At 45.5% G+C, this 20,806-nt stretch overlaps 1 protein-coding gene across 1 annotated transcript in view; it reads right to left on the bottom strand.

Annotated features, from left to right (window-relative positions):
* Nucleotides 1-13,798, bottom strand: part of ZNF365 (zinc finger protein 365) — a 47,506-nt gene extending 33,708 nt beyond the window's left edge. Inside the window, exons 1-2 of the mRNA XM_075934888.2 lie at nt 13,678-13,798; nt 11,912-12,655 (exon numbers count right to left, since the gene is read on the bottom strand). Of these exons, the coding sequence (XP_075791003.2) occupies nt 11,912-12,642 (731 nt within the window). The 5' untranslated portion in view covers nt 12,643-12,655; nt 13,678-13,798. The remainder of the gene's footprint in view (nt 1-11,911; nt 12,656-13,677) is intronic.
* Nucleotides 13,799-20,806: the final 7,008 nt, after the last annotated feature.

Genomic DNA, 20,806 nt, shown 5'->3' with positions numbered 1-20,806 from the left:
TGCTATACTACCTCCATGTACGCCTAATATTTCTAAACAGGCTCTCTAGGGCTATTAAATCCATCTGAATCCTACATTTTCAACATTAGCTCCTCCCTCACATCCCCCAAGTGTAATCTGTTGGCTCTCTTTTTCAGTCATTCAACCTGAAGATCCTTACACTTTGTTTCTTCAAAAATGTCTCATTTATCTTCCATCACTTAAAATCATGTCTTAAAATAAGTAGCACTATAAGATCCTGAGACCTGCTTAGACACCTTCCAAGCAGGGATAGCTAGTTTTACTGAAAAAACTTCTTCCAAAAGAGAGAGTCCAAACACAAAAGCGCATCGAAAAAGCAATCTGCTTTTTTGAAAGACAGCGTCCACACTGAATGGATGCCATCTTGCATGTAAGCTGTGATTACTATGGATGGAGTGGCCACCAGGGCACTTGTGCTTTTTCCTCTTCTTTTGAAAGAACTCCCTCTTCCCTGCAAAAATTTCTTGTGCAAAAGTGCGTCCACACCTCAAAAGCGCTTCACAAAAGTGATGTGCTTTTGTGCAAGAGAGTGTCCACACTGCATGGATGCTCTTGCACAAGAAAGCCCTGATTCCATTAACAGAATGGCCATTGGAGCACCTGTGCTTTTTCTAATAGGCTCTTTTTGCGCAAGAAACCCGTGCGGAATGTCCACACATGCCTTTTTGCACAAGAGCTGTAGCGCAAAAAGGAGTTATTCCTAGTGAGGAGAGGAATAACTCTACCGGCAAAAGCCCTCTGTCCTGTCAATTTACTGGGTTTTTTTTTGTTTGTTTTGCACAAAAACATGCTTGAGGTGTGGACACTCCACCGGGTTTTGCACAAAAACCTTGTAGTGTAGACATAGCCTATTGGAAAAAAGCTTCTTCCACATTGAAAAAGGATTACCAATGCCGGAAAAAACCCTCTGTTCTTTCAATTTACTTTCAGAAGAACATAATTGCAGTATGCATGTAACTCAGGTTTTGTCGGAAAAATGGCCGTTTTTCCGACAAAACTCTGTAGTGTAGTGTAGACATACAGTCCCTCAGTAGCACTCAGAACCTCTGTGTACTTGCTCAGAGATTGGTCCTTGCAAACCAACATAGGCCTGGTAAGCAAAGAGTCACAAAACATAGACAGGGATGGGTGAGATTCACTCTTTAGCCTTTGTTTAGCCTCTGGATTTCGTGGTAGTCCTGCATTGCTTTCTTGTTTCCTGAAGCCCTCTTATTGTTCAGACTGGGAACACTGTAGATACCTTGCATATCTAAAATATTTTCAATTAATAATTATATGATTTTGTAGAGACAGAGGTAATGTTTGGGTATAACTCTACATGTGATGATATTTTTCATTATTTAAACTATTCATAGGAGGGGATGATAGATTCTATCAGCCATGTGGATTGAACTTTCCAACAGATACAGCATATTCTGAGAATCATATACAGTCAATTGCAACACTGTACTCTCCTCCTGCAAATTTTTTAAATGGAGAAAAATACTAATATAGTAATTAAGATTGGGGATCAGAACTCTACATCCCTTTAATTAATTATATTTTTGAACAATTTTGTTCAAAGGAACCTAAAAGGGAGGTTTATTTTAAGACATGGAATGTTGCTAATACAGCAAGCTTTATTTGTAGGAGGTTTTTTAAGTACATCATGCTACATCTTCAGTTGGTAAAGTACCATGTAAATATTGAGGCCTGATTAGAAATCAAGGTTGCTGTCTTCATGGCATTACATCAGCCAAGTAATTAATATCACTTTAAGGCTGGTTGCCCCTACTAATTACTATATTTACAGGCAATGCAAAGACTGTCTTATTTTCATTTTTGTCGTAGCTGGAAATAATCAGAAGCACATTTCACTGTGTACTTTGAAAAAGCTTGAGCTGCCCTGGTCTCTAAATCGTGTGTAACTCAAAATAAGCTAAGCAGTTTGAGCTATGCAAATTGCGTAGCTTATTTTGAGAGCCTATTTCAAAATTTGGTGCTATCTGCACAGCGCCAAATTTTGAAATAGAATGCTATTACAGCGTCTTCCTGATTCCTCATGCAACAAGGTTTACAGGATGCTGGAATAAGATGTCCGTTATTTCAAATCTATTTTGAAATAATGGGCATGCTATTAAGACATGCATAATGCTATTTCAGGATAGCAGAGGTTATCCCAAAATAGTGCCGCTATGTACACATACCCCGAGAGCCAGATTGTGAACCTCTTTCTCCCATTGACAATAGTTTCTCCCATAGTTATTTGCATGTGTAGCAGGGGTGCTGGAAGATTATTTACACTGGGGATGTTAAGAGCCATTTAACAAAACCGTTAGCCCGGTATATAATGAAAATCACGTGAAGCTAGAGAGTGCAGGAACTCCTAGTTTCATTGACTCACCATTTTGAGTCAGGTGGGTCTTAATTTGGCACCAAGTTTTCACCCACTCACAAAAAACACTCTTCTGTGACTTTAAATGTACACTAGTGATAAGCACTAAGTGACTGACAGATTTTCAAAGAAAAGTCCCACTGACTTGCAATCGGATGCCTAACTTTATGCCTTTGAAGATCTCTCCCTACAGCCAGGGGAGCTGGAACAATTTTTATAGTGGAGCTGCTGAGAGCCATTGAAACAGACTGCACCCTTGTATATAATGGAAACCATTTCAAGCTGGGGGTTCTGCAGCACCCGGGTTCCAGCAAACTGGCTGAAAACGCTGACTATTCTTCTGTAGTGTCACAGAAATTATTGCCACTTGAGGCAATTTTTTGCCCCTCCAATTTCAAGTTTCTGTGAAATTTGGCACACCTGGCTTGAGCTGAAGTCATCCAGTATTCTGAAGCCCCTTTCTGTTTACTATGTAAATGGAAGGGGCTATGGCTATGGCTTTCCTTCCCTTCCCCTTTGGACAACTCAAGAGGCACACAGAAGGAACAGGACATGTACTCCAGAGAGCCTATTGATCACAACAATGGCAGTTTTCTATTTGGGGGCACAAGGGAAAGGCTCTATGAACTGCCATGGAAAAACAAGTCGTAATCTGACCCTACGGCCTAATCGTCATGGGGAAGCTGACTAATATAGTTGCTGTAGAATAAGCTATTCTACAATAACTCCCAAAGGCCATGTCTACACTACAGGGAAAATCAATGCTGCTCTCGTTGATTTCACTTACTCCTCATGAGGAGCAGGACTACCAGCACTGACAGTGGTGCCCTCTCAACTGGAATTAGCATGTCTTCGCTAGATCCGCTAATTTGAACCCAGGCAGATTGACTGTGGCAGCATCTATCTTCTGCGTAGTGTAGATAGTGCTTTGTGACGGTACTGTCCGGTAAGCAGTAGTGGCACCTCCAGACTCAGTACCGGCACCTTCAGTCAGAGCTCAACAACTTTTCCCCTGGAGTACCTTCACTTTTTTTTTTTTTTAACAAAAAAGCACTGAATGTAAATATGGCCTTTGAGAGTTAAGCAATTAACAATATGGAAGGTAGATGATGGAGGAAAGCCAATGGAAGTTTTGCCTAAGTATTGAAAGTCTGTCCCTTAAGTATCGTTGTGGCTTAGTATGTTCTAAGGAGAGGGAGTTCGGAAGGAGAGGTTCTCTTGCCTTTCTTTTTAAATCCCTTTTCCAGGACAGCAGCGATGGTTGGTGATGGGTCTGCTGTTGTTACCTGCACGGCGTGTGCCATGTTTGTCTTCCTCCCGGAAGAAAGAACGGATTTCATCTGCACCAAGTGCAAGCTGGTCGACACTTTGGAAGAAAAAATTAGAGGACTGGAGGCCCAAGTGTCGACCCTACGCTTGATCAGAGAGGATGAAGACTTCCTCGATAGAAGGCAGCATTTAATCCTTCAAGCGCAGCAGGCAGAAGAGCCAGAGAGGGCAGTATGTGACCAAGAAGAGAACTGGCAGCATGTAACTTCTAGAAGGGGAAAAAGGCCAGCACGGGAATCCCCCGATGCTATAGAGGTAAGCAATCGCTTTCAAGCTCTCTCCACAGGCTCTGCAGTCCTGAAAGGTCTGGAAGGGACCTCACAAGGAAGAAACCAGAAGGGAACACCATCTACTGGAAGACATGGGATGCGTAGTCCAAAAGGAAACGACGGGTGGTGGTGGTCGGGAACTCCCTTCTAAGAGGGACTGAGCCATCCCTCTGCCGTCCGGACCTGGAATCTCGAGAGGTGTGCTGCTTACCGGGAGCTCGCATTCAGGATGTCACTGAGAGGCTTACCAAGCTGATCAAACCTTCGGATTGCTACCCCTTCCTGCTTCTCCACGTGGGAACTAATGATACGGCCAAGAATGATCTTGAGCGTGTTACTGCGGATTATGTAGTGCTAGGAAGAAGGATCCAAGAATTTGGAGCGCAAGTGGTATTCTCCTCCATCCTCCCTGTTGAAGGGAAAGGACTGGGCAGGGATCGTCGAATTGAGGACGTAAATGCGTGGTTGCGCAGATGGTGTCACAGAGAGGGCTTTGGTTTCTTCAACCATGGGACTCTGTTCCGGGCGCAAGGATTGTTAGGAAGAGATGGGATCCACCTAACGAAGAGAGGAAGGAGCATCTTCGCGGACAGGCTTGCAAACCTAGTGAGGAGGGCTTTAAACTAGGTTCGTCAGGGGACGGTGACCAAAACCCTGAGGGGAGTGGGAAAGTCGGATACCGGGAAGAAATGCAGAGAGGAAGGGGCAAGAAAGGAGGACTCATGTTTTGAATGGAGAAGATAGGACGATCAACTGGTTACCTGAAGTGTTTGTACACTAATGCGAGAAGCCTGAGCAACAAACAGGAAGAAATGGAGGCCCTGGCTCAGACCAAGAAATATGATTTAATTGGGATAACAGAGACGTGGTGGGATGACTCGCATGACTGGAGCGCTGTCATGGAAGGGTATAGACTGTTCAGGAACAACAGGCAGGGGAGAAAAGGAGGAGGAGTTGCACTATACGTAAGAGAGCACTACGATTGCTCTGAACTCCAGTATAAAGAGGGAGAAAAACCTGTTGAGAGTCTATGGGTTAAGTTTAAAGGAGCAAACAACAGCATTGATGTTGTGGTTGGTGTTTGCTACAGGCCACCGAATCAGGTGGATGAGGTGGATGAGGCTTTCTTTGGACAACTGAGCGAAGCTTCCAGATCGCAGGCCCTGGTTCTCGTGGGGGACTTTAATCACCCTGACATCTGCTGGGAAACCTATACGGCAGTACACAGGCAATCCAGGAAGTTTTTGGAGAATGTTGGGGATAACTTCTTGACACAAGTGCTGAAGGATCCGACCAGGGGCTGTTCGCAGCTTGACCTTCTGCTCATAAACAGGGAGGAACTAATAGGGGAAGTGGAGGTGGGTGACAACCTGGGAAGCAGTGATCATGAAATGGTAGATTTCAGGATCCTGACCAAAGGAAGAAAAGAGAGTAGTAAAATACGCACCTTGGACTTCAAAAAAGCTGATTTTGACTCCCTCCGAGATCTGATGGGCAGAATCCCCTGGGTTGTTAACATGAAGGGGAAAGGAGTCCAGGACAGCTGGCAGTATTTTAAAGAAGCCTTATTGAAGGCACAGAAAGAAACCATCCCGACGCGTAGCAAGAGAGGCAAACGTGGTAGGAGACCGGACTGGCTTACAGGGGAAATCCTTGGTGAACTTAAGCACAAAAAGGAAGCTTACAAAGAGTGGAAACTTGGACAAATGACCAGGGAGGAGTTTAAAGGTATAGCTCGAGAATGCCAGGGGGTTATCAGGAAGGCGAAAGCGCAAATGGAATTGCGACTGGCTAAGGATGTGAAGGATAACAAGAAAGGTTTCTACAGGCATGTTAACAAGAAGAAGGTGATCAGAGAGGGTATGCGGCCCCTAATCGAAGAAGGAGGTAACCTAGTGACAGATGGTGTGGGGAAAGCTGAAGTACTCAATGCTTTCTTTGTCTCTGTATTCATGGACAAGGTCGGCTCCTGGACTTCTGCACCAAGTGATGCAAGATGGGATGAAGATGGACAGCCCTTGGTGGGTAAAGAACAGGTTAGGAACTATTTAGAAAAGCTAAACGTACATAAATCCATGGTTCCAGACTTAGTGCATCCGAGGGTACTGAGGGAGTTGGCAAATGTCATTGTGGAGTCTTTGGCTATTACCTTTGAAAAGTCGTGGAGATCAGGAGAAATCCCAGATGACTGGAAAAAGGCAAATGTAGTGCCCATCTTCAAAAAAGGGAAGAAGGATGATCCAGGGAACTATAGGCCGGTCAGTCTTACCTCGGTTCCTGGAAAAATCATGGAAGGGATCCTTAAGGAATCCATATTGAGGCACTTGGATGAGAGGAAAGTGATTAGGAATAGTCAGCATGGATTCACAAAGGGCAAGTCGTGCCTGACCAATCTGATTAGCTTCTATGATGAGGTAACTGGCTCAGTGGACATGGGGAAGTCAGTGGATGTTATATACCTTGACTATAGCAAGGCGTTTGATACAGTCTCCCACAATATTCTTGCCAGCAAGTTAAGGTATTGTGGATTGGATAAATGGACGGTAAGATGGATAGAAAGATGGCTAGAAGGCCGGGCCCAGCGGGTAGTGATCAACGGCTCGATGTCAGGATGGCGGTCAGTTTCTAGCGGAGTACCCCAAGGTTCGGTTCTAGGACCGGTTTTGTTCAATATCTTTATTAATGATCTGGATGAGGGGATGGATTGCACCCTCAGCATGTTTGCGGATGACACTAAGCTGGGGGGAGAGGTAGATACGCTTAAGGGCAGAGATAGGGTACAGAATGACTTAGACAAATTGGAGGATTGGGCCACAAGAAATCTGATGAGGTTCAATAAGGACAAGTGTAGAGTCCTGCACTTGGGACGGAAGAATCCCAAGCATAGTTACAAGCTGGGGACCAACCGGTTAAGTAGTAGTTCTGCAGAAAAGGTCCTGGGGGTTACAGTGGATGAGAAGCTAGATATGAGTCAACAGTGTGCCCTTGTAGCCAAGAAGGCTAATGGCATATTAGGTTGCATTAAGAGGAGCATTGCCAGCAGATCCAGAGATGTCATCATTCCCCTTTATTCAGCTTTGGTGAGGCCGCATCTGGAGTATTGTGTCCAGTTCTGGCCCCCCACTACAAAAAGGATGTGGACGCATTGGAGAGGGTCCAGCGGAGGGCAACCAAAATGATTACGGGGTTGGAGCATATGACTTATGAGGAGAGGCTGAGGGACTTGGGTCTGTTTAGTCTGCAGAAGCGAAGAGTGAGGGGGGATTTGATAGCAGCCTTCAACTTCCTGAAGGGAGGTTCCAAAGAGGATGGAGAGAGGCTGTTCTCAGTAGTGACAGATGGCAGAACAAGGAGCAATGGTCTCAAGTTGTGGTGGGAGAAGTCCAGGTTGGATATTAGGAAAAACTATTTCACTAGGAGGGTGGTGAAGCACTGGAATGGGTTACCTAGGGAAGTAGTGGAGTCTCCATCCCTAGAGGTGTTTAAGTCTCAGCTTGACAAAGCCCTGGCCGGGTTGATTTAGTTGGAATTGGTCCTGCCTAGAGCAGGGCGCTGGACTTGATGACCTTCTGAGGTCTCTTCCAGTTCTATGATTCTATGATTCTATGTTCTCTGGCTTTAGTATCAGAGCAAAACTAATTAGAAGATAAAACAAAAAGAAATTGCCAATAGAAATTCCAGCATTTTTTTCTGTAAAAAGAGAATTCCTGCTGATTACTGATTGTCCTTAGTCATAAAAAATGATCCAGGCAGAGAGAACTACGTAAGCCCAATTCTCTAATATTTCAAATGCTTCTCACATACTAAAATTTAGGAATACACAAATGTGTCCTGGTCTTACACTTATTCTCTTTACATTTATTACAATCAAACCCCTTCTGCTTGGCTTGTTTTCACCATACCTATAAATCCCCTTATTTTCCAGAAACAAGCCTTGAGGTGCCCTCTTGAAATCATAATTGCTCTTAGTTTGTGATCTAATTTACAGCTTAACATGTAGCCCCTTTTTGCAAGTTTCCGTGGTATTCTGAAGCCCATGGTAGTCATGCTGACTCTCACTCTCCGTCATCAAATATTATCTCCTTTCTGCCCACATTTTCTAATTAACTCAGAAATCTGCTCAAGTGCTCCACTAACAGCCTTTACTCATTTGTGTAGTCTCAGTCTTGGCTCGGTGACCTCAAGTTCTCTTTGGTGACTGTATTTAAAGTTTGATAGTACTAAACTTTCTTTTGCAAAATAGAAAGAGTCATTTCTGGCCCTTTTGACTTTCCCAATGTGAAGTGTGTTATTGATGCAGTATGTCTGCCTTAGGGCTCCTATCCCCCCACATAAGTAGTGCCACTTTAACTGTATCAGTGTAGTCAAACCAGTCCAACCCCCTTCGTTTAGAGGCACTTATACCAGTACCAGGATGCTACACTGTCATGACTATGCCATTAACGCAGTGGCACCAATTCAGATACTGCTGGGGGAGTGTTCTATTTCAGGTTCCCTCTTGCCCCTCAGCTGCTGCAGAGCCCCCAGGCTTCCTAGGCTGCGGAGCTGCCCCTCTCTCATACTCAAACAATGCATGAGCTGGGGTTGCCAGAAGCCAAGTTCTTGGTGGATTCCCATGTGCTACGCTGTACAGGGGCAGACACCCAGTCACAACATCAACTGTCCTAGGCTACGTTGGTCTCTGGATGGAGGCAGCCAGGCTAAAGTCTAGTGCCTTTGCAACCCCCTGCACCAGGCTGCGATCCCACTCACTGAGGTATGCCTGGTCAGATTTCAATGGCATAGTGACCACACTGCTTATGCTCCGGCCTGCTCTGGCAGCAGCCAACTACTGAGTTAGTACAGATCATGAGCTCCCAGCTCTGCAGCCAATACCATGTTGAGCAAGTGCAAAACTCTGATGTAGGATGGGGAGCATTCAATACCAAAACTCTAACATAAAACGTTATACTTGCACAACATCCAAGTGTATACCAGGCCTGCTGCTCCCAGCACATATTTCTGAGCGGTGTAAACTGCTCTCATGGGACATGGTGGGATGCTAACTCTAAGGCCTAACCATGTCATCATTTAAAGTATCACAGCTGATCAAAGCAGTCACACAAAAAAGGGGAAGTGTGTTCTTACTACAAATTAGTAGTAAGTAAGTCTTAAGAACCTACTAAATGCATCTTACTTTGACTTCATGTCTGGGCATAGCTTTGGAGAGTACCATCACTTTTTTTTTTAGAATCATAGAGCTGGAAGAGACCTCAGGAGGACATCAAGTCTAGCCCCCTGCCCAAGGTAAGACCAATCCCAACTAAATCAACTCAGCCAGGGGCCTGTCAAGCCAAGACTTAAAAACCTCCAGGGATGGAGATTCCACCACCTCCCTAAGTAACCCATTCCAGTGCTTCACCATCCTCCTAGGGAAATAGTTTTTCCTAATATCCAACCTAGAACTCTCCCACTGTAACTTGAGACCATTGCTCCTTGTTCTGCCATCCCTCACTACTGTGAACAGCCTTTCTCCATCCTCTTTGGAACCTTCCTTCAGGAAGTTGAAGGCTGCTATCAAATCCCCCCTCGCTCTTCTCTTCTGCAGACTAAACAAACCCAAATCCCTCAGTCTCTCCTCATAGGTCATGCGCTCTAGCCCCCTAATCATTTTGTTTGCCCTCCACTGAACCCTCTCCAAATGGATATAAGCTGGCTAGTAGGAAGTTTAGATTTGAGATTAGACGAAGGTTTCTAACCATTAGAGGAGTGAGGTTCTGGAACGGCCTTCCAAGGGAAGTAGTGGGGGCAAAAGATCTATCTGGCTTCAAGATTAAACTAGCTGTGTCTACATTGGCACCCTTTTCCGGAAAAGGGAGCTAATGAGACACTTTGGAATTGCAAATGCCGTGGGGGATTTAAATATCCCCCGCGGCATTTGCATGAACATGGCTGCCACTTTTTTCCAGGTCGGGGCTTTGCCGGAGAAAAATGCCAGTCTAGACAGGATCTTTTGGAAAATAAAGCCTTTTCCGGAAGATCCCTTATTCCTCTTAAAATCAGGAATAAGGGATCTTCCGGAAAAGGCTTTATTTTCTGAAAGATCCCGTCTAGACTGGTGCTTTTCTCCAGCAAAGCTCCGAGCCGGAAAAAAGCGGCAGCCATATTCATACAAATGCTGCGGGGGATATTTAAATCCCCCGCGGCATTTGCAACTCCAAAGTGCCTCATTAGCATCCCTTTTCCGGAAAAGGGTGCCAATGTAGACACAGCCGATGGGTTTATGAAGGGGATGGTTTGATGAGATAACATGATCCTGGTAACTAATTGACCATTCATTATCAGTGGTAAATAGGTCAATGGAGGGATGATAGGAGCTACTATAGAGAACTTTCTGGGTGTCTGGCTGGTGAGTCTTGCCCACATGCTCAGGGTTTAGCTGATCACCATATTTGGGGTCGAGAAGGAATTTTCCTCCAGGGTAGATTGGCAGAGGCCCTGGAGATTTTTTGCCTTCCTCTGTAGCATGGGGTACAGATCACAGCTGGAGGATTCTCTGCATCTTGGGGTCTTCAAACTATTTGAAGGCTTCAATATCTGAGATATAGGTGAGAGGATTATTCTAGAAGGGGGTGGATGAGATTCTGTGGCCTGCATTGTGCAGGGGGTCAGACTAGATGATCATAATGGTCCCTTCTGACCTTAAAGTCTATGAGTCCAATACATCCACATCCTTTCTATAGTGGGGGGCCCAGAACTGAACACTTCTCTGACCACTGCTCTGATTGGTGCTACTAATGCTACTTATGCAGAAAATGAAGTCTGCGACCATACTCCCTTTGGAGTTGGTTCACATGAATAAAGGTTGCAGGACTGGATCCATTATTCTGGAAAATGTATGGCTGTTTAAAATCACTGTCATATCTACTAGTTTGCCTTATATTTCTTTTTGGTACCTAATGAACCAATTTAGAAGCATCACATTTTAAAGAACATGCATTTTACTAAAAATAAGTTGTTGTGGAAAACTGTCTGAAAGAGCTTCTGAGAATGTGAAATAAGTAGTTCATCCATAAATAATGTAACAAACATTGCTACATTTTTAATAGGTGCATCAAGTCAAAATGGGTCTGGGATATGTTTGTGGTTCCAATGACATAAATAATTCTGCTGTTATAGATCTAGTTCTTCCTCCTCTACCCTCCAACCGTTTCCAGGTTTTTCTAGAAATGCCTTCTTGAACACTAGCTTACAACCCTCCGCTGCTGCTCCCCTGGGGAGAAGAAACTCCTTTTACCACTTTCTTGTGCTGCATCCACATAACACAGGGCAGGGGTTGGCCATCTGCTAGAGCCAGAATGTGATGGCCTTGCTCACACTGAAAATACCTTCCTCTACAAGTAGCCTCAATGACTTTGATAGGACTGCTAGGAATAAGCTGCCATTCAGAGTGACAAGGGCACTGCAATTTGGCCTTTCTTAAACCTCACTTTTAAAAAATGATATGCAGAATATGTGTTAATTTGTTTAAGTCAAAGTTCCGTCTCAGTGATGCCCGTGTGACTCCAGAGAAGTCAAAGGATTTACACTGGCATAACAGAGGGTAAAATTTGGTGGAGCACTGCCTAAGCTGTCCCTGCACTGTGTAATAGGGGTTCTCGTAACCGAAAGGCACTTCTTCTGTATGAAACCCATGGTAAGATTTTGGTGGCAAATGCAATACAATTGATAATGCTAGTGCAGTAGGCTTTGTGACTCTGACCCAAAGTACAGAAGTAAAAAGAACAATAGATCTCATGCAGCACCCATATGCTCTCATGTTGAGTTAGCAATAGTGGCCACAACACGTTTTCATATATAAATCTATTCTAATATTGCATATGTTCTACAAGCACATGCAAAGCTATCAACACTGTGCTTCCATTGCCCTTCCACTTACTCTTCTTTCCTGTGAAGTTCTTCCTCAGACTCTGTAAGACGTTGCTTCAGCAGAGCAATCATCTCAACTGCAACATCCACCTGTCTGTTCAAGACCCTCTCTCGTCTCTGAACTTCCTGTTTCTTCTGAGACAGCTGCACAAAAGCTGCCCGAACTTCCAACAGCTCAGCAGTCTTTTGGGCCAGCTCTTTGGTAAGCTTGTCAATTCTCTTCTCTATTGTTTTATCTACAGCTTCTACCATCCTGTTAAACTTTTCTCGCACATGTGCCTCAAAAGAGGATTTGGAGTCTGTTGTTGGAACCCCAGGCTTAGAAATCTGCTCATCTATGAAGTCTGCAGACCTATAATTTGCCACAAAAGAGACAGGTCTTTCAGCTTCCGCCTCCAGGGATTGGCTGTTCTTTGGGTTCTCGTGTGACGTGTCACAAAAATGTATGAAGGATGATTTTTGTATTATTGCATTGCTAGGGTCTCCCACTTTTCCTTGAATCGTGGTCTCTGAGGAAGAGAGCAGATCTGCACCTTTGAAGGATGAAAATAAATTGCATTTTGTCAGAAGACCTCTTCCTTCATAGCTATGAGCATACTCCAGATGTGCCCGCAGAGAAGAAAGGCTTCTGAATCTAGTGTGGTCACCACATCGTGGGCAACGAAATGGCATGCAGATACTGACATTTTCAAATGACTCCTGCCAGGGGTGTAGGCTTTCTTCAAAAGTGTCCTGTTGCATTACTCTCTAAATGCTGGTGGAAAAGAAAACACAAGCTTATTTTCAGGTTTGTTTCAAAAGATGCTTTTATTGCATCCTGAGAGAAGTACTGCATATTTTGCTAATAAAAGTAGTAAGAAAAAACTTTCAGACTGATTTTTCAAACAAATTCTGGGAAAAGCAAGTACAACCATCTCCTGTGAATGGCAGCACATCACACAGTAAAATAAAACAATGTATTCTCTCACTTTTTTTTGCTGCCACAAAGCTCTCCTTAGGGAAGCTGAAACAGTTGAGAGCAACTGACCCTGTAGCATTTATTTAGCAATCCGACTACATACGTAGGAAAAGCTAGCCATTTGTTCAGTAGTAGTCTATATGGCAGCATGCTGAGAAACTAAATAGCTTATTATGCTTTTTCATACATTCATTATTATTCCCAATGATACTCACAGATCAAGGCCAATAACAAGATTTTTGCATTTGTTGAGTAAGCAAAAAGCCTTTAACTGTTTCCGCCAACACAACAAATCTAAAATTGTACCTGTACACATGTATGCATATAAGTACATGGTGCCCTGCCCCTGGCAGAGAGGAGCAGATGATGGCTTTCCTACAGAAATGCTCAAGGAGAGTGACAGAGGGATGCAAGATGAGGACCTCAGGCAGACGGGGGCAAGGAGAGGCTAGCTCCATGCAGAGGAGAGCAAAAGAGGAGGGCTGGCAACATGCATGCAGCAGCCACAAAGATGTTTTAATGGCAATTGATTAAAGAAAACAAGGGCACTATTTCTGTATGGCCTGGGGAAGGCTAGGCAGAGCTGCAGCCTCTCCTCTCTCTGCTGCGTGTGTTAGGAGACACATCTCCTGCAGTGTGCATGGTGTCTGATGCTGCCTCCTACACCCAGTTTGCCGAGGGCTCTGAGCTGAGTCCATTTCCCTCGTTCATACCCCTAAACCCCATTCCTTCCTGCACTGGCAGACACATGCCCTGACTGCAGCAAGCACCTCTTTTCTTTCTCCCCCCACCTCTGTGGTGCAGAGAGCAGCACTTACCTCACTTGTTGCTGCTGCTGTTGCTGAAGCTGCAGGGAAAGCTGTTTTCAGCAGAGCCGTAAATCAGGCTGAGCCCAGCACAGTCATACTTATTCACACCCCCTCTCTCATTCATTCACACCAACACAGAGCTGAGCAGTGAGCGGGGTGGAGCATCTGGAGGAAGGAGGGGGCTGGGCAAAGGCTGAGAGCTCAGGCAGAGCACAAAGCAAAATCCACTTTAGGCCAGCATGGAAGGAGCAGAAAAACAGCCTGCATAAAGGCTGCTGGAAACCAAGAGGGAAAGAAGGGAGAGCAGAGAGCCCAGTCTCTAAATCCATACCTGTCATCTGAGCACAGAAGCAAACCTGACACAAACTATGTAATGTAACGGAATGGGAGGGAACTAAGCTGCATTTACAAGGAAGGAATACTACTGAGCCATTAGGACATATTGGCTAAAATCCTGGTTCTGCTACAGTTGATGAGACTTTTGCCACTGTACACACATTTTACTGGTGCTGACGTGTTGAATATATGGCAGTGTAAGCTGATGTGTCATAATTCAAGACAAGCTTGCAAAGCTTGTGTTAAGGGAATGTCTATGCTCCAAGTGTTAGAGCAGCACATTTTCCCCTTGTTACCCGCATAAAAGTCTCTGCCACGGCTAGGGCTCAAGGTGTAACCCCATTAATGTCAATACCCCCTTAGCCCCATTCCTAGGGCTCAGGGCGTAACCCTTTTAATGTCAATACTCCCTTTACCCGATTCCTAGAGCTCAGGGTGTAACCCCGTTAATGTCAATACCCCCTTTACTCCATTCCTAGGACTCAGGGTGTAACCCTGTTAATGTCAATACCTAGGGTTGCCCGATGGTTTCAACAAAAATACTGGACACACTTGACATTACATCACAATCTACATTACATCTTATTTAGAAAATACCAGACATTTATATTGTTTCAATTTGTTTCCCGAACAGAAAGCTCAAATACAGGACTGTCCAGTTCAAAACCGGACACTTGGAACCCTATCAATATCCCCTTTACTCTCTTCCTAGGGCTCAACGTGTAACCCCGTTAATGTCAATACCCCCTTAACTCCATTCCTAGGGCTCAACGTGTAACCCCATTAATGTCAATACCCCATTCCTAGGATTCAGGGCGTAACTTCCTGTAGATTTGCAGGATCTTCCCCTGAAAGAGCCTTACACAGTAAGGCTACGTCTACGCTGGCATGAATTTCCGAAAATGCTTTTAACGGAAAAGTTTTCCGTTAAAAGCATTTTCGGAAAAGCGTGTCTAGATTGGCAGGATGCTTTTCCGCAAAAGCATTTTTTGTGGAAAAGCGTCCGTGGCCAATCTAGACGCGGTTTTCCGCAAAAAAGCCCCGATCGCCTTTTTCACGATTGGGGCTTTTTTGCGGAAAACAGTACTATGCTGTCTACACTGGCCCTTTTGCCCGAACGGGAGCAGCATAGTTTTTCCGGAAAAGCACTGATGATTTTACATGAGATCATCAGTGCTTTTCCGGAAATTCAAGCGGCCAGTGTAGAGAGCAGGCAAGTTTTTCCGGAAAAGCAGATGATTTTCCAGAAAAACTTGCCAGTCTAGACACAGAAGAAGGGTATGTGTACACTGCCACCCTAGTTCGAACTAGGGTGGCTAATGTAGGCATTCGAAGTTGAAAATGAAGCCCGGGATTTAAATATCCCAGGCTTCATTTGCATCTTGCCAGGCGCCGCCATTTTTAAATCCCCCTTAGTGCGGACGCCGTGCCCGCGGCTACACGCAGCACGGAGTAGGTAGTTCGAATTAGGCTCTCTAATTCAAACTACTGGTACACCTCGTTCCACGAGGAGTAACGGTAGTTCGAATTAGAGATCCTAATTCGAACTACCTACCCGTGCCGCGTGTAGCCGCGGGCACGGCGTCCGCACTAAGGGGGATTTCAAAATGGTGGTGCCCGGCAAGATGCAAATGAAGCCCGGGATATTTAAATCCCGGGCTTCATTTGCAACTTCGAATGCATACGTTAGCCACCCTAGTTCGAACTAGGGTGGCAGTGTAGACATACCCTAATATCCTTACTCTCTTTGGGTATGTCTACACTACAACGTTAATTCGAACTAACTTAGTTCGAATTAGTTAATTCGAACTAAGCCAATTCGAACTAACGGATCCAGACTAAAAAACTAGTTCGAATTAGCATTTTGCTAATTCGAACTAGCATGTCCACATTAAGTGGACCCTGAACCGGGGTTAAGGATGGCCGGAAGCAGTGCCAGCAGAACATCAGAGGAGGACTTAGAGCGTGGAGCTGCTGTCTCAGGCTAATCGAGGGCTGTGCTCAAAGGGTCCCGACCCCCACCCCGGACAGACAGTTCTCAGGGGTGCCCCGCTTGCAAAGCAGTCCTGGCTTGGATTGCCCGGAGTACCCACACTGTCCACATCACAGCATTCGGCCATCAGACCAGCTGCACTTGCCCAGGCTGCCATCTGGGGAGAGGGGCAATTGGGGGCTGCAGGAGAGCTTACACCCCAAAAGCCCGCAGAGCCAGCCCAGTCCTCCCCATCGGGGCACGTACCCCATTCCTCCCTCACCTCCTTCCACTTACCCTTCTCTAGCCCCTCTTCTTGATGTACAAAATAAAGGACAATTGTTTTCAAAAATGGAATCTGTCTTTATTGAACAAAACTGGGGGAGACTGGGAAAAGGAGGTGGGAGAGGGGAAGAGAGAGGCTGGAAGAGGGGAGGGCAACTAAAATGATCAGGGGTTGGGAACAGGTCCCATATGAAGAGAGGCTAAAGAGACTGGGACTTTTCAGCTTAGAAAAGAGGAGACGGAGGGGGGACAGGATAGAGGTCTCTAAAGGCAGGAGTTGGGTGGAGAGGGTGCATACAGAAAAGTTCTTCATTAGTTACCATAATAGAAGGACTAGAGGACACCAAAGGAAAGGAATGGGTAGCAGGCTTTAAACTAATAACAGAAAGTTCTTCTTCACAAAGCAAAGAGTCCACCTGTGGAACTCCTTGCTGCAGGAGGCTGTGAAGGCTAGAACTAGAACAGAGTTTAAAGGGAAGTGAGATCAAGTCATGGAGGTTGGGTCCATGGAGTGCTATTAGCCAGGGGGTAGGAGTGGTGTCCCTGCCCAAGGTTTGTGGAAGGCTGGAGAGGGATGGCACGAGACAAATGGCTTGGTCACTGTCTTCGGTCCATCCCCTCCAGGGTCCCTAGTGTTGGCCGCTGTCGGCAGACAGGCTACTGGGCTAGATGGACCTTTGGTCTGACCCAGTACGGCCATTGTAAGCTCAGGGCTCAGGGTCGGGGGTCTCAGTAGACCACCTTGATTTTCATGCACACCTGCTCCCGGGTGGCCAGGCTGGCAGCTCTCCTGCCCTAACCGGCCACTTTCCTGTGCCTAGTGTGGAGGTCGTGGATGAGGTCCACGATGTCTGCACTGGACCAGGCGGGTGCCCGCCTCTTGCGGTCCCGGGCAAGCTCCCGGGAGCCGCCAGCCTGGTCCCGGGAAGAGGGGGAGGGCTGGGGGGCATCGGGTGGCTGGCTTGAGCCGTGCCAGGTGCAGGATCTGCTGGCTGGGTGCTGGCAGGCTTGCACCTGGCACAAGCACCGTAGCCAGCCCGTGCCCCTTTAAGGGGTCCGGGGCCAGGAGGGAGGCAATAGAGTTTCCCTGGTGTTGGCCAGAGTGGCCACCAGGGAAACCTGGGGAGGGCTAGCCTCCCACTAGTTCGAATTAAGGGTCTACACACCCCTTAATTCGAACTAGCTAGTTTGAACTAAGCTTAATCCTCGTAAAATGAGGTTTTCCTAGTTCGAACTAAGCGCTCCACTAGTTCGAATTAAATTCGAACTTACGGAGCGCTAGTGTAGCGCCTATCAAAGTTAGTTCGAACTAACGTCCATTAGTTCGAACTAACTTTGTAGTGTAGACATACCCTTTATTAGCAATTGCCAACCAAATAGAGCCATGCTCACCAAGCGTGTGTAAGGCAGGTGACCGTCCCTTGTTGGCAAGGCAAACACAGTCTCCTCTGGATTCTGGTTGCTGCACATCATGGTGGTTGTAACAGGTTTGTGCACTCATTGCCATGGCACCTCCTGCTGGTCATGCAGGAAATCAGCTCTCCATCCTCAGATTGCCTTCTGCTGTCTGGTGTCTCTCCCTCAGTTACCTGTCTCCTACACTGGTCTAGGCCCCATGTCCCTTCTGGCCCTCACGGCACTGCTCTGGACTCCAATTGGCTGCTATATGCCGCAGCTGTTGGCTCCACAGCCTCAACCCTCTCCCAGGGCTGGGTTACCCTTGTTAGGCCAGTGCAGCCCCCGCCCGTCACAGTCGTGCAGAGGATTCTTGGCAGTTCTGGACTTAGGCTGTGTTGGAGGTGAGTTCTTCTTCCGGATCTTTCCTTCTTCTTTCTGTTCCTTCCTTTCCTTTCTTCCTTTTGCTGGTCTTCTTCTTGGGCCCCAGTTGATACAGTGAGAGTCCTGCTTAGCTATACCATTACCAATTATTTTACTAAAATTTTACTAACCTATTGTAACATGCTGTAACCACCACCTTCACTGATTTACACACAGCAAAATTAATTCTAAAGCAGACAGAAACAATGAAAAACCAGACAGAGATCATACAGAAGGAATTTCATGCCAGATGAAGTGCTGTCAGTCTAAGTTTTTTTTAACCATCTTGAGAGCTGTTTCTTTATCTGGTGCTAGTGGGTAAATCTCTTTATTTATCTGGTGATTTGGAGTAAATCCACCTTCTCAAGAGATGATAGCTAGCATGAGGGAAGAATTCATCCATTCACTTAGCTATGTCTACCGGTGGGGTGTTAGGCTGACCTAACTATATTACACAGTTTTCACTGTAGCTCTTTTGGAAAAAAGGCTTCTTCCTCGTAGAAAGAGGATTACCAATGCTGGAAAAACCCCTCTGTTCTTTCGATTTTCTTTCAAAAGAACCTGATTGCAGTGTGGACAAAATTGACATTTTTTTGGAAAAACGGCTCAGAGAGTGTGTCTTCTTAGGCTACTGACTTATTTACTCATTTTGTTTAGCACAAACATTCTGTTTTCAACCTGATTATTCATTTACATCCCTAATTCATTTACATCATTCTAGATGTAAATTTCAAGAGGTGAATATAGCTGGGCTGTTTGATAATAATGACCATAATATAATTTAGATTGAATATCTCTGTGGTGGGGAAAGCATGACAGCAGCCCAACACTGTAGTATTTAATTTCAGAAAGGGAGACTATACAAAAATGAGGAAGTTAGTTAAACAGAAATTAAAAGGCATGATGCCAAAAGTGAAAGCTGTATGCTGCATAGAAACATTTTAAAGACATTATAAGAGAGGCGCAACGTTAATGTATACCCCAAATTAAAAACCATAGTAAGAGGACCAAAAACTGCCACCATAGCTAAACTCCAAAGCAAAAGAAGTAATGAGAGGCAAAAAAGCATCATTTAAAAAATGAAAGTTAAATCCTAGGGAAGAAAATAGAAAGGATAAATGAAGTGTAAAAATATAATTAGGAAGGCCAAAAAAGAATTTGAAGAAAAATTAACCAAAAGCTTAAAACATAATGGTATTTTTTTAAGTACATCAGAAGCAGAAAGCCTGCTAAGCAACCAGTGGAGCTACTGGATAAGATGCTAAAGGAGAACTCAAAGACAATAAGGGCATTGCAGAGAAACTAAATGAATTCTTTGCTCTAGTCTTCACAGCTGAGGATGTGAGGGAGATTCCCAAACATGAGCCATTCTTTTTAGGTGACAAAATCTGAGGGATGTTCCTAGACTGAGATGCTGTTAGAGGAGATTTTGGAACAAATTGATAAACTAAACAGTAACAAGCCACCAGGACCAGATGGCATTCACCCAAGAGTACTAAAAGAACTCAAATGTGAAATTGCAGAACTACTAACCACACGATTTGTAACCTATCCTTTAAATCAGCTTTTGTACCAAATAACTGGAGACTAGCAAATGTGACACCAATTTTTAAAAAGAGCTCTGGGGGTGATCTTGGCAACTACAGACCAGTAAGTCTAACTTCAGGACTGAACAAACTGGTTGAAACTATAATAAAGAACAGAAGTGTCAGACACACAGATGAACATAATTTGTTGGGGAAGAGTCAACATAGTTTTTGTAAAGGGAAATCATGCCTTACCAATCTACTAGAATTCTTTGAGGGGGTCAACAAACTTGCTGACAAGGGGAATCTGGAGCGCTGGGCGTGGGGCAGCAACATGTGGGAAGTTGTGCGAGGGGGGGGGAGCTGGCAGGGGGCTGAAGAGAGGGCACAGAGAGGGGAAGAGGGCTATGTTTGGGGGAACAGGGATGCAGGGGCCCTAGGATCAGCCAAGCTGCAGCCTCAGCTCCAGCTCCAGCTCCAGCTCCAGCACACGGGGTAGCCACAGAGCATGCTGCCCACCCCGGGAGCAGCCAGGCAGCCACCACGTGGCCCTAGTCCCAGCTCCAGGCTTGGGGAGTTGGGGACAGCAGAGAGCTGCCTGGCTTAGCCTGCATTCCCCCACCAAGCCAACCACTACCAGCAGCTAAGCTTCCACCAGAAGAACGGTGAGTGCAGGGCTGTAGGCACGCTGCTGTGCAGCCCTGCTAAGAAGGTGGGCGGGACTAAAATTCTCTCTGTGTGCCCGCACAAGTGCACACCTTAGAGGGAACTTAGAATACAACCTTAACCTTTTGAAGGTTTGTAGGAAGCTAACTTTGGAAGTATTAGTGACCTGATATGCCACCTTTTTCTCTTGTGATCCCCTTCACTGCTGTTACTCATTTTTGCTGCTTCCTTGTATACTTTCCCCTTCCTATCACCTCCTCACGCACATACACTATGCATATGCTGCTCTACATTCAGAGGCAGGAACATAGAATCATAGAATCATAGAATCATAGGACTGGAAGGGACCTCGAGAGGTCATCGAGTCCAGCCCCCCGCCCTCAAGGCAGGACCAAGCTCCACCTACACCATCCCTGACAGATGTCTATCTAACCTGTTCTTAAATATCTCCAGAGAGGGAGATTCCACCACCTCCCTTGGCAATTTATTCCAATATTTGACCACCCTGACAGTTAGGAATTTTTTCCTAATGTCC

The sequence above is a fragment of the Pelodiscus sinensis genome, chromosome 8 (assembly GCF_052426305.1).
Source record: "Pelodiscus sinensis isolate ZL-2025 chromosome 8, ASM5242630v1, whole genome shotgun sequence".
Lineage (NCBI taxonomy): Eukaryota > Metazoa > Chordata > Testudines > Trionychidae > Pelodiscus > Pelodiscus sinensis.
Note: the sequence above shows the minus strand (reverse complement) of the source record. Positions and strands in the feature narration are given on the sequence as shown.